The sequence below is a fragment of the Ochotona princeps genome, chromosome 5, assembly GCF_030435755.1.
Source record: "Ochotona princeps isolate mOchPri1 chromosome 5, mOchPri1.hap1, whole genome shotgun sequence".
Classification (NCBI taxonomy): Eukaryota; Metazoa; Chordata; class Mammalia; order Lagomorpha; family Ochotonidae; genus Ochotona; species Ochotona princeps.
The window spans coordinates 3,559,744-3,574,248 of NC_080836.1; the positions used below are offsets into that span (position 1 = coordinate 3,559,744).

The following is a 14,505-nucleotide window of genomic DNA, read 5'->3' on the forward strand; positions in this document are numbered from 1 at the left end:
AAGGGAACGTTCTGTGTGTTAGGAGAGAGATGATAGCATCCGTGATCTACAGGAGCAAAGCAGGGCACCTTGGGAAAGCCCCGGATGACTTCCTGGAAGATATGACCTTGCAGGAAATTCTGGCTGGAAGCAAAGTAAAGCAGAAAGGCACCATGGAGCAACATGTGCCCGTAGATGTCACAGCCCATGTTGGGCTATGAGAAACTCGAACTCTTGTTTGGACTTACCTAGGTTTAGTTTCTAAGTCGGACACTTTCGTTTCACTGAGGCAGAACAGAGAAAAATACTTCTGCTCCAATGGACAAAGTTAGGGTAAAAAAAATAATTCCAGAGGAAAGTAGAGAGATAAAGATTCCGTTTGATGCAATGTGTGTTAACATCAGCAATGAAGGCCCAGTGAGATGGCCTAGTGTCAAAATCTTCATCTTGCAACTGCCACGATCCCATATGGGAGCCAGTTCATATCCCACTTACCATTCAGCTTCCTGATTGTGGCCTGGAAAAGAAGACGGGGATGACCCTAAACCTTGGGTCCCTGCGCCTACATGGAAGACCCAGAAGAAGCTTCAGGCTCCTGGATTTGCATTGGCTTAGCCACTTGGAGAGTGACTCTGTGGGTGGAAGCTCTTTCTGCCTCTCTCTGTAAATCTCCCTTTCCAGTAAACAAACAAATAAATCTTTTTTTATGTAAAAGATCAGGAATGAAATGCTGTCCAGAAAGCAAGCCATGGCTTTCTCAGCATGTTGAGAGGTTTCCGTGTTTTCATGTTCAGATACTCTAAAATGCAGCTTCTTCCAAGTTTGGAGTGGCATTGACAATACTTCTAAAAATAATGTCACATTTTGCTTCAAGACATTTATATTTATTTTTATTTATTTTAACTAAAAAGGAAGATTCACAAAGAGAAAGAGATACAAAGGAAAAGATTCTTCATCTGCTCATTCACTTCCCATGGCCACAATGGCCAGAGTTGAGCCAATCTGAAGCCAGGAGCCAGGAGCCTCCTACAGTTCTCACATGGGCGCAGGGTCCCAAGGCTTTGGACCATCCTCTACCGCTTTCCCAGCCCACAAGCAGGGAGCTGGAAGTTGAGCAGCTGGGACACAAAACAGCACACATATGGCAGCCTGATGCATACAAGGCGAGGATTCAGCCACTCAGCAATCATATTGGGCCCACGAAGACATGCTTTTAAAAGCAGCTCAATATACATTGTTTCAGCAGGAATGAGGAATTTCATGGTTTCTGCAGTGTACTCATTGATGACATAAGGTCATTCCATAACTGATAAATATAATCCAGAATCATAGTGGAAGAAGAGGGGCTGACCAAGTTTCAGAGTTTTATTTGATTTTATGATTTTTTTTTTTTTTTGATTTTTGAATCAAGGAGTTGACAATGACACATGGAGAATTTCCATCTACTATTTTTTTCTCAAGTTTTGGCAACAGCTTGAACTGCCCAGGGCCGCGGCAGGAACTGGGAACTCAGCCCTAATCTCCAATGGGTGGTAGATATTAAAGAACTTGAGTGATCAGCTGCTGCCTCCGAGGGTAGAGAGCTGGGGTCTGGAGCCAGAGACCATCACTGAATGCAGTGACTCAGCTGTTTGATGTGCGAATAACAATTGTTGGGCTTAACCTCTGCTCCCCAGTTTTATTTGTAATTTCCAAAGTCTTTCACACTTTTTAAAAAGTTTGATGCACAGCAAAGTGCCCAGTTTGTGATCTGGCATTCTGTGTGTGTGTCTTTCTATCTCTGTCTCTCTATTTGTCTCTGTCTCTCTCTCTGTCTCACACACACACACACACACACACGTAGACATACAATCACTCTCATTTTTTTGTAGCAATAATGGCATGTTCTGATGTGGCCTGATGAGGTTACTTAACTCATATTAAACATGTTGTTGACAAAGGGACTGAGAGGTAGGTCCTTGGCACACAGTAAAATTAAAAAGACAACTTGAACACACTCTATATTTTATGGGAATTATGTTTAATATTAGTTTCTACCATTTTTCTTTCAAGGAAGCTTACAGATTCGCTATCAGTTAAGCAAGGAAGACACCCACGTATTCACCATTGACGTAGAGAACTTTGCTAACAGAAGGATGCATCACTTGAAGATAAACCGAGAGGGGAGAGAGCTTAACATTCAGGTACCTCACTTCCCTTCTTCCCTCTCAGTCAGTGGGCCTTGGCTGATGACTCAAGGTTTTCTGAGCTTCTACCCAGAGTCAAAACAACAACTGAGTGCTGTAGACAGTCATGGATCACATACGGCCAAACGTTGGGAAAACTAGAGTACTGGTTGAGAAGTTGTGTTCCTTCTTCATCAAGCACCCAAGGGACCCAAAGATTGCCAGAAATGCAAAACCTGGGTCCTCACATGAGATCTACTTTACCAGGAAAATTGGGAGGAGAACAAGCAACAGGTGTTTGTACTGTCTGCTCATACGAGTAACCTCTAGTCTGGACTCTGATCAGGAATACACACAGATAGAGTGGAAGTCACAGCTGGTCATCTCAAGGGAAACAAGAAAAGAGTGCCCAGGCAAGCGAGAACACTGCAAAGGACATGGATACCTCTGTCCTGGATTTAGGATTCAACTGGGTCTGGAAGTGCACAGGGTGTGACAGACATTCTGTTAAATCCTGGTGACCTCTATATAAAGGATGCACAACAGCCAATGGCAGGCGCGAAGGGAGACTAGGCAGAGGCCATATCATTGGTTTCAAATCCAGACCCCAAGCCGTGTAAATGGCATATGTAAATACATATGTGCACACACATACATCTCTGTGTGTCGTGATGCATCAGTCCCAATGCACTTCCCACTTTAAAATCCTCCCTGAACTCCCGACCTATGTACCCAATTGCCTATTGGGCATTTTAATTTGGGCATCTGTTAGATGTACAGTATCCCATTGATCAATATCTCCTACTTCATCCCAAGTTACCTGTATCATTTTGTTGCAGTCTTTCTAGTTACAGTTGACTCTGAATTCATAAATGCTTGTCCATTCCTCTTTCTCTGCAGCCTATTGTGAGCACAGTGGGCAAAGGGAGTCTGTTCACAGTAGAACCACATCATATTGCTTTAATATCCAATCTCCACAAATGGTGTTTTCTCAAGCAGAGTAGAAGCCTAGGGCCTTGCTTTAGCTCATGAAGATGCTGAGACTCACACTTCTATTCCCTTTTCATGCTTACTTTCCTAACTGATCTAACAACATTCCCTTTATGATTTCACTCAGATCTCTTCACCACTTTGCAGTGTGCAGCGCTCCTATTTTCAGTATCGTATTAGTCCAACATCATATGCTTTGATTCTCTGCAAGCTTGATACCTTCAAGATGTAAAAGACTCAGAAAGTTATCCTTCCTGGGGCATCTCAGATGCCCTTACCTAATGTAGCAACCTGTTTCATTGACTGCATTTCACATCCAATTGACACCATTTGATTTATTTTATCCTCATAATTTAGAATTAACAGACAATTTTTAACCAAATTTTCTATTATATCTTCATCATCTGGAAGGTAATATTTATTTGTGCAAGGATTTCAACTTTTATTTCTCTGAATTACTATGTTGTCAAGAAATGCATCCTATACACAGGGATTCAATAACTATTTTTAAATGAAATGAATGATTCTACTTAGGCTTATGCTATCCTTACAGAGAAGAGAAGATTGGATTTCCAGTAGGAGAGTAGAGTGGTTTTTCACATTCAGTGGCTTTAGTAATCACGGTATGGGAAGATGCCTTTGTTAGGGAGCACGCATGAGGTAGGGATCCCAATGGTTTCAAGGAGCGTAGAGACAGCTGTGGAGATGAGGTTTGCCAAGGTGTCACACAGGAGTGGCACCAATAGCATTGGTATCAGAATATTATGGACTGGCATTCAGGACTGAGATGTAGGGATTTAGAGCAATAAAAAGTGGTGATGGTGAAATTCAGGGTCATTATGTGCTGATAAATAAAACTGATTAAACCACACTAACCAAATTCCAATACAACACAAAAATGCAAAGGAGGAAGGATCAAAAATTTTGAAAACAGCTGGACCATTTTTTTTGGAGGGAGCAAGGATGAAGACTCCAAGACTAAAAGATAAATCCATAGAACGATATACACAGTTATGTGTGAATTAATGTTCCATCAGTGTTGCTGTGTGATCCCAGACATGTTATTATGCTGACTTCTGCTCTGCTTACATTTGTATGTCTACAATTCCATGTCTGTCTCTTTTTTATAAAGGTTTATTTATTTTTATTACAAAGTCAGATATACAGAGAGGAGGAGAGACAGAGAGGAAGATCTTCCGTCCGATGATTCACTCCCAAGTGAGCCGCAACGGCCGGTGCTGCACCGATCCGAAGCCGGGAACCAGGAACCTCTTCCAGGTCTTCCATGCAAGTGCAGGGTCCCAAAGCTTTGGGCCGTCCTCGACTGCTTTCCCAGGCCACAAGCAGGGAGCTGGATGGGAAGTGGAGCTGCCGGGATTAGAACCGGCACCCATATGGGATCCCGGGACATTCAAGTTGAGGACTTTAGCCGCCGGGCCACGCCGCCAGGCCCCATGTCTGTCCCTTTGTCTGTCTGTCTATCTATCTATCTATCTATCTATCTCAATTACCTTTTGTCTAAAAGTCAAATCATGAAGCAAGCATTTGTCCTAGTGTTCAAGATGCCCGTGTTTCACATTTGAGTGCCAGCATTCATTGCCCTGCTCCAGATCTTGACTCCAGCTTCCTGGTGAGTCAGATTCACAAGGGAGTGAGTCTTTGATGGACAGAGTGATTGGATTTCTGTATATACATGGGAGACCTGGACTGCATTTTTATTTTGCAACTATACCTCCTCCTTCACTGTAACAAGATAAAAGAGAAGAAAAAGGACAGATAAAAATAAGAATGATCATTTCTTATAAATGTTACATGCAAGAACATAGCCAAAGAGTGAAACACTTATCCCTTCATATAGGGCATCCCTCCTCCCTGCACACAACACCTTATTTCATCATCTTTCCTATCCTCATCCCAGCTGAGACTGCACAGGATCATTGAGCATGCTTGTTTCTGAGATGAACGTAGCTTCTCAAGGTGAGATTACAAACCAGAGATATCCTAAAGTTTGGATGGTCATGGTGATGGTACTTAATCAGATCATCAATTGTAACTGAAGATACAATAGATACTAGATAATAATGTAGGCACAAGCAAGCGTGACAAAATGATGGCTCTCCCGCTAACATCGTCCATAATTTCTTAACTCATCTTATAGACTGGCATCCCAACACATATCTGTGATATGTCCTTCCCCCATTTTTGTTTCCTTATGCCAGGAGCATTTGCTTACCTTTCCAAATAGGTAAACGAGCCCTTGAGGAAGAACTAGTGTGCCACTGCCCTCCTTCTGGTGCAGTGCTGGAGCCATCGCTTATGCCCTTTGTTGTCTAGGATAGCCTCAAAGTTCCTTTGAGTCACCCCACATTCTTATCCAGACCCTTATGCTCATTTGGCTGAAGATATTTTTAAGGAACAGTCTTTTATCTCCTCCTCTCTCCCTTGAGTCATTTGCTAGAACACCAAAGAGCAGGCAAGTTCCAACAAAGCAATATGGCAGAGCAGGGATGACTCCAGACTGTGGACACTTGGCCATGTACATGTGGTCTCTTTGAGTTTAGATCCGGGATGTTCAATAAATCAGCTGCAGGTAGAACCTGGTGGACTGGCAAGGACGGGTGTTGCTGAAGGCAGAGGAGTCTCAGTTCAAACTCTCGGTCTAATGGTCCCTTGGTCCCTCTCCTTTGGGAGGAAATCCTCATTCATGTGAATAGTCATGTCCTTTCTAGGCAGCAGAGGAAGAGAGAGCCTTTCCTGCTTATGTGGGAAGGTCAGCTGCAAAGAGAGGCAGGAGAAGTTGGCTGAGAGCTCTGCTGTGGCTCAGGAAGAACTGTTCTCCTTTGAATGAATCTGCGGCCATGGAGGATTGGGATCAAGAGTACCAAACCTCATGTAACATCTAGGGTACGGAAGCCTCTGGAGATAAGCTAGCGGATGGTGAATCTGACCTCATGTAACATCTAGGTGAATCTGACCTCAAGGCCACTGGATAGGAGAAGCAATCAATGCTCAGTGTTAAACTATTCATTTTATTCTCTTAAAGAGCTTGGTCAATTTCCATGATACACTCTACAGAAATTATATGTGGTTGTCACAAGATATGTCCCCGCCACCCTCGCAAGGAGCCAACATTTTATTGGAGAAAATGCAAGAGAGAAAAAGGGAGAGAAATGTAGGGACAGAAAGAAAGAGAAGGCAGATCAATATAATGCAGTGTCTGAACTGCAGTATCAGAAGCAGAGAAAAGCACAAGAGCCTAGAAAAACTACTCAGAGCATCATAAAAGCGTTCAAGTCGTAGTAGACTGGGAACATCTACAACAGTATACAGCATGCAGTAGATACTCTTGTTGATCTGGTATGCTGAAAATTTAGAAATGAAGTTAATATTTACCTACAAGTTTCTCAGATATCTGTAAGGACATGCCCAGGCAAAGTAGACATGATGCCATGCAATGAAGGGGCCACAGGATGGGTTCATGTGACTCCATATGACCTTAGCAAGTTGACAAGTTGTTGGCTTCATGACATCACATCCCCTTCCACACACACAGACAAACATGCTCCTCATTAACTAGTAAACATGCTCATTCCATAATGCTCTGGAGAGGAGTTTTGGACAGATGTATAAGCATGTTTTCTAAGCACATGGAGTGTTTAATACACAGTGTGCATTGTTACAATATAGCAAGCATGTAGTCCTGCACCACAGACCATGAGCAATGGTTTTCCCCTAGAGTCACTCTCCACAGGACCAGAAGGTTTCGGGGGGGTGTGTGTGGGGGGCAGTTACTCCGTGCAGAGAAGATCAAAGGAAATGGAAAAGGGGGGCACAGTTATTGATTTCTGGACTTGTGCTGCCTATGCACGGAAAAAACAGGCACACCACCTCTAATGTACACAAGCATACTTCAGAAATCTTATGGGAAATGGAGTTAAACAGTATGGGCAGTATCATGTTACCAATCCAGGCATGGTTCTATTTCTAGTTAGAGAACTGCACCCTCCCCAGCATAGCACAGCTAAGAATCATTTACAGGAATAACATCATATTGAGACTAAGAACAGAGTCTGAACGAAACATGTAGGATTTGATCAGAGTGAAAACAGTGGTCTGTGATGAAGCCAACTGCCCAGCTACCATGACAAAGGAATGCAGCTGGGATTAACAGTGAGCAAGAGGGAGAAGAGGGATACCTGAAGGATGAGCCTAGAAATAGGCATGGCAAACTTCAGTGGTTGCTTTTGATTGCACTGCAAAGTAGGGTTCTCAGCAGGCCACTTGGCGATAACTGTGCAGCTTGCCTCTCCTCCTCCTAGCACAGGTGCTCTGCCCAGCACAGTCCCTCAGTCTGCACCTGAATGAGAGCAGGGTCAGTACCTTGGAGAAAACTAGGACAGCCAAGCTCCAGAGAACAAAAGGAAACAGGAAATGAGTGCTTGTGCCCAATTTAATGTTAACCCTGAACAGCTAGTTCCTGAGCAGATTCCATTTATTTGCTTCTTTTCAGCAAATAATTTAGCAAGGAAATCACAATGGGAAGTTAAACAGCTCTCAAAAGCTGCATAGAATTTCCCAAGGTGAAGATCTGTGTGAAAGCCAACATTTAACAAAGAAGGAAGAAAGGGGTATTTTGTATGTATTGTGGGAGAATTAGTGAGACATTTCTTTCTGCTCTTAGAGAAGATTCTAGACAGGGGTCTGCTCTGTGTGCCCTGAGAATGCCTTTTCAGCTATTTGTGGATGGGAGTATTTAAGCATCCTTCCCCTGTAGACCTCTGCTCATGGCTGTTTTGTTTTTTGACAGGTGGATCAGCAACTCCTGCTCAGCTATAACGTCTCCCCAGAAGCCAAGCTCAGTACCAGCAGGTCCTTGACCCTGGGCAAAGTCACAGGTCTGCTCTTTCAATACTCAGCTTTCCAGTGGGCTTTGTAAATATGAACAAGCAAATAGTGGGTCATTCAGATCTAGAGTCTTAAAAAAACATCCAAGATGCGCCATTGACATGGCTGTTATTTTGTGTTTGGTAAGCATGGGAGAGTGGAACTGTTAGGGTCGAGTTTTGTCAATTTCCCATGAACAACAAAGAGCCTCACTGATAATGCAAAAGCAAGCAGAGTTTATTGTGCCAGCATGCTGAGGTCAGACCAATCTTGGGGCATGCAGGCCAGCCAAGGAGGGGTAGGACCCTGAACTAGCAAAAGGCTAGAGATTATATAGGCCTCTGACTCTAGACAACTCATTCGGTTCCCACACACATTCTTGTTCCTGGGACCGGATGGTTGTGCGACTGTCCTCCTGCACCTGGGTGCATTCTATAGATAAGGCTTGTGACACTGTTCACAAGGTCACAGAGGAGCAACATTTATCACTAAAGTGGAGTTTTCCCATGGTCCAGACGCATCCCGACCTAGCAAAGCAGCAGCTTATTGACATGAAAGAGCTTAACATTGCCTAACGCTAACATTCTAACATTCTAGCATACTAACATTGTAAGGCCCCCCAACAGGGAACACCTTACCATCTATCTCGAGAGAATGAGTTTCCCCAATGACCACCGAAGATGAGGCTTGATGCAAAAGCAAGAGGCTTTATTCGATCACCAGCGCGCTGGGGCCGAGACCAGTTCCTCACGCAGGAGGCTAGGCATCGACCCCGAATCATGGCATGGTATTTCTTTTAAAGGCTGAACCAAGGCTAAAATCATGAAATCATAAAACCATAACCATGAACAGGGAAGGGGAACCATAAACATAAACAGGGAGGGGGAACCCTAAACATAAACAGGGAGGGGGAACCATAAATATAAACAGGGAGGAGACCATGCAATTAGGGGCGGGGGCTAGTTGCAGGTGCCCCTTATCTCTCAGGCTCCCTTTCCTGAAGACTCCCAGGGTGTAGAGAATAGCCTATAAAAAATGCAGCTAGACTCGGCTGTGCCAAGACTGCCTCCTGGACTCAACATTAATGTAGGTGCTCCTGACAAGTCGTTGCTAATCTTATTCTTTTATTTACTGATGTTCTCAGAATTTCATGAGAAATTCCTTGGTTCTTGTCTATTGTATTATCAAGTTCAAAAGAAAATATTTCATGTACCCACATACACACATATGTGCAATTCTATATATATGAGAGGAAGAGAAAACATATTGAAAAAAGTCATCCATTTGGACAAGAGTCTGCATTTCTGGAAAATGTTTTTCCTTCGAAAGTGAAGTGTGACTTTCCTCAAATTCAGAGAGGATGAGGTATCCACACGATTTTAACTCTCCATCTGGTTTGGACCAGTCTTAGCAACACAAGCTTGTCAGACTGACTTAGCAATTTCAACGGCTTGAAACTTTCAAAAGAAACTTGGCTGTTTCTGTTGCTACTTGAGTTGATTTTCTTCTGGTCCTTGTTTCTCCTACATCATTTTTTTTTTTTTGCCATTTGATTTTGTAAAAAGCTACCGTTTTTCCTGGAAATCGTTTTAAACTCTGGCTGCCAGATTCTGAACAGCCGTCAAAGCAGGCTCTGCCTTGGGCATGCTGGTAGCAGGTGTAGGTACCCAGTGCCGGTTCCTCCTCCACCTGCTTGCCACCTTGACAGACCCAAGCTTACGCCTGGCACTGGTATTATTTTTATGCTCTCATATCTCTTCACCATGGACCTGCAAGTCTCATTTAGTTCAAAGAAGCCGTATGCAAATTGGAAGAATGCTCTCTTGATCTGCATACAACCAGCTAATCTGAACAAGGTCACACAGGGTGCATGCCTTTGCTTAGACTTCTGGCACCTTCAGCTGCAGTTGGTACTTGCTGTGCCTGCAGAGCAGGGGTCTTTAGTTTGCATGAATCTCTCAGGTCAGAAGCTGAAAGCTTCTGTTGCTGGATTTTTCCCTCAGGTTTCCTGAAGGAAGGACACAGATGGGGTCTTTTCCAAGGTTGGAATTTATCCCATTGATATTCACCTGGGGAGAATTTCTGGAATGCAAATGCTTGCCCTTTAAAGACAAACTAATAGTTGTATTTCTTTTCCTGATTTATTTTGGGTGGCCTTGGTGAAGGATTCTAGTCCATTTATACTTCCTCATTGGTAGAATGATAAAAATGGCAGTTCTCAACTGAAATTCAAAGAATTGTGCAGAGATTTCAAAAACCACTGCATACAAAGCAGTTGTTGTTTTCTACATGCACACACTCTGTGTTGGTATAAATTTTTGCTACATTTTTATTCTTCTTTTTTACTTTGAAAGGCAGAGTGACTGAGAGAGACAGAAAGAGATAGGAAAAAAAAGAAATATTGCATTTCTGGGCCACTCCATAAATTGTCACCAAATCCATGGATTGGACCCGGCAGAAGCCTCTGGTTCTCCCACATGCTGTCAGTGACCCAGGAACTTGATACCTCTGCTGCTTTTCCCTGTGCATTGGCAGGGGCATGGGTCATCAGAGGAGCAGTGGGGACTGGATCCTGCCGCTGCAACCTGAGCAGCTGTGTCACGGGTTCAGCTTAACTTTGGGTCTCTGGTTTTGCTTGTTAAAGATTTCAAGGTCATAGAGAAGAACTAGAAAGGTGATCCCAGGGTAACTTGTGAATGTTCCCTAGTCAAATGCTTGTAAGCCATGCTGAGTGTTGAAGGAAGCAGCATGATTGACTTCCACCGAGTGCTCTTTCAAAGGTAGGTTGAATTCAGGCACCCTAAACAGTGACAGTTGCACTTGGTCTTGGCTAAAAGGCCAGTAAGCAATAATACTGACAATTGAAGACAACATCAGAGTTGGTGAAAGAGAGACATTCATCATGTAGGATTCCTTTTTTTTTTTAACATATATTTTTATTGCATTTCCTTTTTGTTAAAACTAATTACATTGCATTATGTGATACATTTTTTTATGCACTGGGATTCCCCCCGCCCCTCCCAAAACCCTCCCCCCACCTTGTTGCATTTCCGTAGGATTCTACAGCACTCAGCAGTTCAAATATTATATTTTACCCCTCATCCATGTTTGCCCTTCTCTGTGGCTCCATTTCCTCCTGGTAGTGCTAATCAGGCATGATTTCAGTAGCAATGAAGGTGAAGTTACCAACTCCAGGAATCTTCTCAAGTGACAAGAGGTATTCTTGTCATAACAAAATGTCAGAAAAAAAATCCTGGGATTCAGTTCCCCTAAGATGCGGCTGTGGCAGCTGACCATGTTCAGGCAGTGGGAATTCCCTGAGCGGTCCAGTGGATGTGAAGCAAGTATGGCGACAACAGGGAAAGGCTGTTTGTCAACAGAGAGTGAGATGGACTGCGGAGGACAATGCCACATCCACTCTCCTTGCCGTTCTGTTGTTTCAAGCAGTGCCAAGAGGGGCGCTGTTACAGGATAGGTTAGCTGTTCTGCGTACTTTCTGTGAATGGATTCTGTCAGGTGTGTCTGACTTTGCCACGACGAAAGTATCATTGTGAGAAGTTCTTTTAAGAAATGGATGTTCCCGGGGAAGACTCACAAGATGGCCGACATAGGAGGAAGGCTGTGAGGGAGCTCACAGACAGAGAGGGCTAGAACTCAACAAAAGGGTAAGTGGAGCAGCATAGAGCTACAGGGAGAAGAAAGTGAAGTTCCCTGGACAGTGTGGAGCCAAAAAAATCCAAACAACTTGGAAGAGCAACCAGGGAAAAACAAAACAAAGCAAAACAAAGGGCAGGGAAGACGGCTTTCCGCTCCTGACCTGCTGAGTTACCTTTGAGTGCAGCTGCTGAGAGCCGCAGTCGACCCACAGTCATCAGGACCCGCAGTCATCAGGACCCGCTGGCACCCGCCCACCCTAGTCGCCAGGACCCTCCAGGACCCGCACCCACCGCCGTCGCCAGGAGACACACCCGCGGCGAGGGTCCCCACCAGAGGAAGAGGCAGACAGCAAGAACCTGAGGTTTGAGTGAGTTGGGTGGGGGCAGTGGTGGGTTGGAGGCTCCGGGAGTTGGCCCCCCAGGGGCATGCACAAAGCCTGAACACCCTTGGTGCTCATCTCCCCACCTCTCCCCCCCCCCCGAGATTCCAGCGTCTGGGGACACAGGGCGAGTGCCTTGAAACTGCCAAAACTGTCTGGGAGGTGACGCACAGCAGTCATGTGCGCTGAGGAGAAAGGCAAGAGGCACACTGAATACTCCCCCGTGCCTTTGCGGTCTGGCACTCAGCTGGGCGGTACTATCCCACAGGAACCCGAGCACGCCTCTGGGCTGGGCAGTCCCGTGCTAGCGCTGGGGCGGTCGGTCCCCTGCAAGCGCTGGAGTGGGAGGGCCTGCGCAGGAGGCGCTTCCAGAGAGCACCTGAAACATCCCACGCCCTATAGTCCCATGCTTGGGAGACGCACCAGGAGGGCACTGCGGACCCGCATGCAGGAGGCGTTCCCAAAGAGCACCTGGAACCTCCACGCCCTGCAGTCCCTGGCACTGGGGACACACCGAGAAAGCACCTAGAATCCTCCGTGCCCTGTGTTCCTGCGCACAGGGGGCGCACACAGAGAGTGCCTTCACTCCCCCATGCCCTGTGGTCGCATACCTGTAGGGGACGAGCTGAGAGTGCGCTTTGAATCCGCTGGGCCCTGGAAGTGGCGCCCTGAGGTCCAGTGTTCTGGAGACACACCAAAAGTGCCTTGAAAATTCCTGCACCCTGCTACTCCATGCCTGCAGACTCCGATCTCTACAGGATAGTGCTTGGAGACCCCTCAGCATGCTGGTGCCTAGGTCTCTCAAAAAAGAAACACTAACACAATGGGAAGAAATACCAAAAAAGTTAATGATCCAGATGAGAGAGCCAACACCCCACCAATAAAGGATCAAAAGCCAATGTCTATTTCAGAGATGCGAGATGAAGACATGGAAGATCTACCAGACAAGGAATTCAAAAAAATAATGTTAAAATATGTCAGAGACAATGAGAAGAATTGGGAGGACTTCAAGGAATTCAAGAACCACATAGTCGCAGAAATACAACAAATGAAAAGTAAAATCCTTGACTTAAAGCACAAAATTGAGAGCCTAACCAACAGAATAAATACAGCAGAAGAGAGGATCTCTGAAACAGAAGACACACAAAATGAACATACCTTATCCAGTCTTCTATTGATGGGCATTTTGGTTGCTTCCAGGTTTTTGCAATTGTAGATTGTGCTGCTATGAACATAGGCGTGCATGTTGGTTTCTTGTGTAGGAGATGTTTTGGATATATCCCTAGGAGTGCTATTGCCGGATCATATGGCATGTTGACAGCTGAATGGTACCTTATAGCCATTTTAAGGTATATAGCAGCCGGTCCTGTATACAAACTAAAATTGAAATGTCAATGAGCAAATCATAGGTTGTGGTTAAGAACTTGTTTTTTGTTTTTTTTAACATACTGGTTACGCAAAACCATGTCAATTCCAGAAAACAGAATTCTTACACATACCAATTTTTGTCTCTGCCTAGTGTTCTTTTTTAAGCTGTGACTTTGGGGTTTTAATTGTAGGGTGAACTATTTTTGTTGGCATTCACTCAAATTCTCCCTTGTCACAGAGCATGCACATACTGATTAAGTTAAATGCCTTTTGCCTCTTTGGTGTTATTACTAATGCCAATAATTACCATGATAAAAATTCTGTCAAGTGCTTTGCATTTCTACTATCACCTTTTCAATAACTTTTTATTCCCCCGCATACACATTTTCAACATTTTATTAAAATATTGCATTGATTTAAGCAAAGAGAATGTTAACTCCACTGTTATTGCTGCTGTTTCTAGTATGTCGGGAATAAACATTTTTAGAACAATCACACATTGTTATTTTTTGTTAGAGTGGCTGAGTTTTAATCAACCATCATTTATTATACCCGACTCTTTCCCCTGCTCTATCTTTTGATGTCTGTGATTTGCCCAGTTAGAACTTGCAGATATACGAGTATAGAATTAAGCACAATAGCACTTTGGATTCAGTAGTTTCACCCTGATTCGATTGACGCTCCACACCCTGGATTATTCCACCAGATCCTCTTGGTCCTCCACTCTATGCGTGTGCCATCATAACACCAGTACTGACCACTTCCCAATTTAGAGCATCTGGTATCTTATTCAGGAAAGCAGGCTTTGCAGTTCTATATGACAACTGAGAAGTAGCAGGGTCTTAATGCCTGGGAACAGATCTCAACTCACATGTCAGCCCCCTTAGAAACCAGTCCTGGACGTGGCAAGTTATCATTTCTAGTGAGTTCCACTGGAGAATTTGCTCCCAATTCAGTTCAATTCTGAAAGAATGGAACTAGCCACTGTCTCTCCATGGGAACTGTGGCAACGATAGCTGTGGGTGCTGTGCTGATTCCTGTGCAGCTTAAAAAAGAACACTAGGCAGAGACAAAAATTGGTAT

The 14,505-nt window shown here is 44.4% G+C and overlaps 1 protein-coding gene across 1 annotated transcript in view; it reads left to right on the plus strand.

Moving 5' to 3' along the window:
* Positions 1 to 14,505, plus strand: part of LOC101521841 (contactin-associated protein-like 5) — a 415,974-nt gene that overhangs the window by 385,987 nt on the left and 15,482 nt on the right. The window contains exons 20-21 of the mRNA XM_058664165.1: positions 2,032 to 2,162; positions 7,942 to 8,029. Coding sequence (XP_058520148.1) covers positions 2,032 to 2,162; positions 7,942 to 8,029 — 219 coding nt within the window. The remainder of the gene's footprint in view (positions 1 to 2,031; positions 2,163 to 7,941; positions 8,030 to 14,505) is intronic.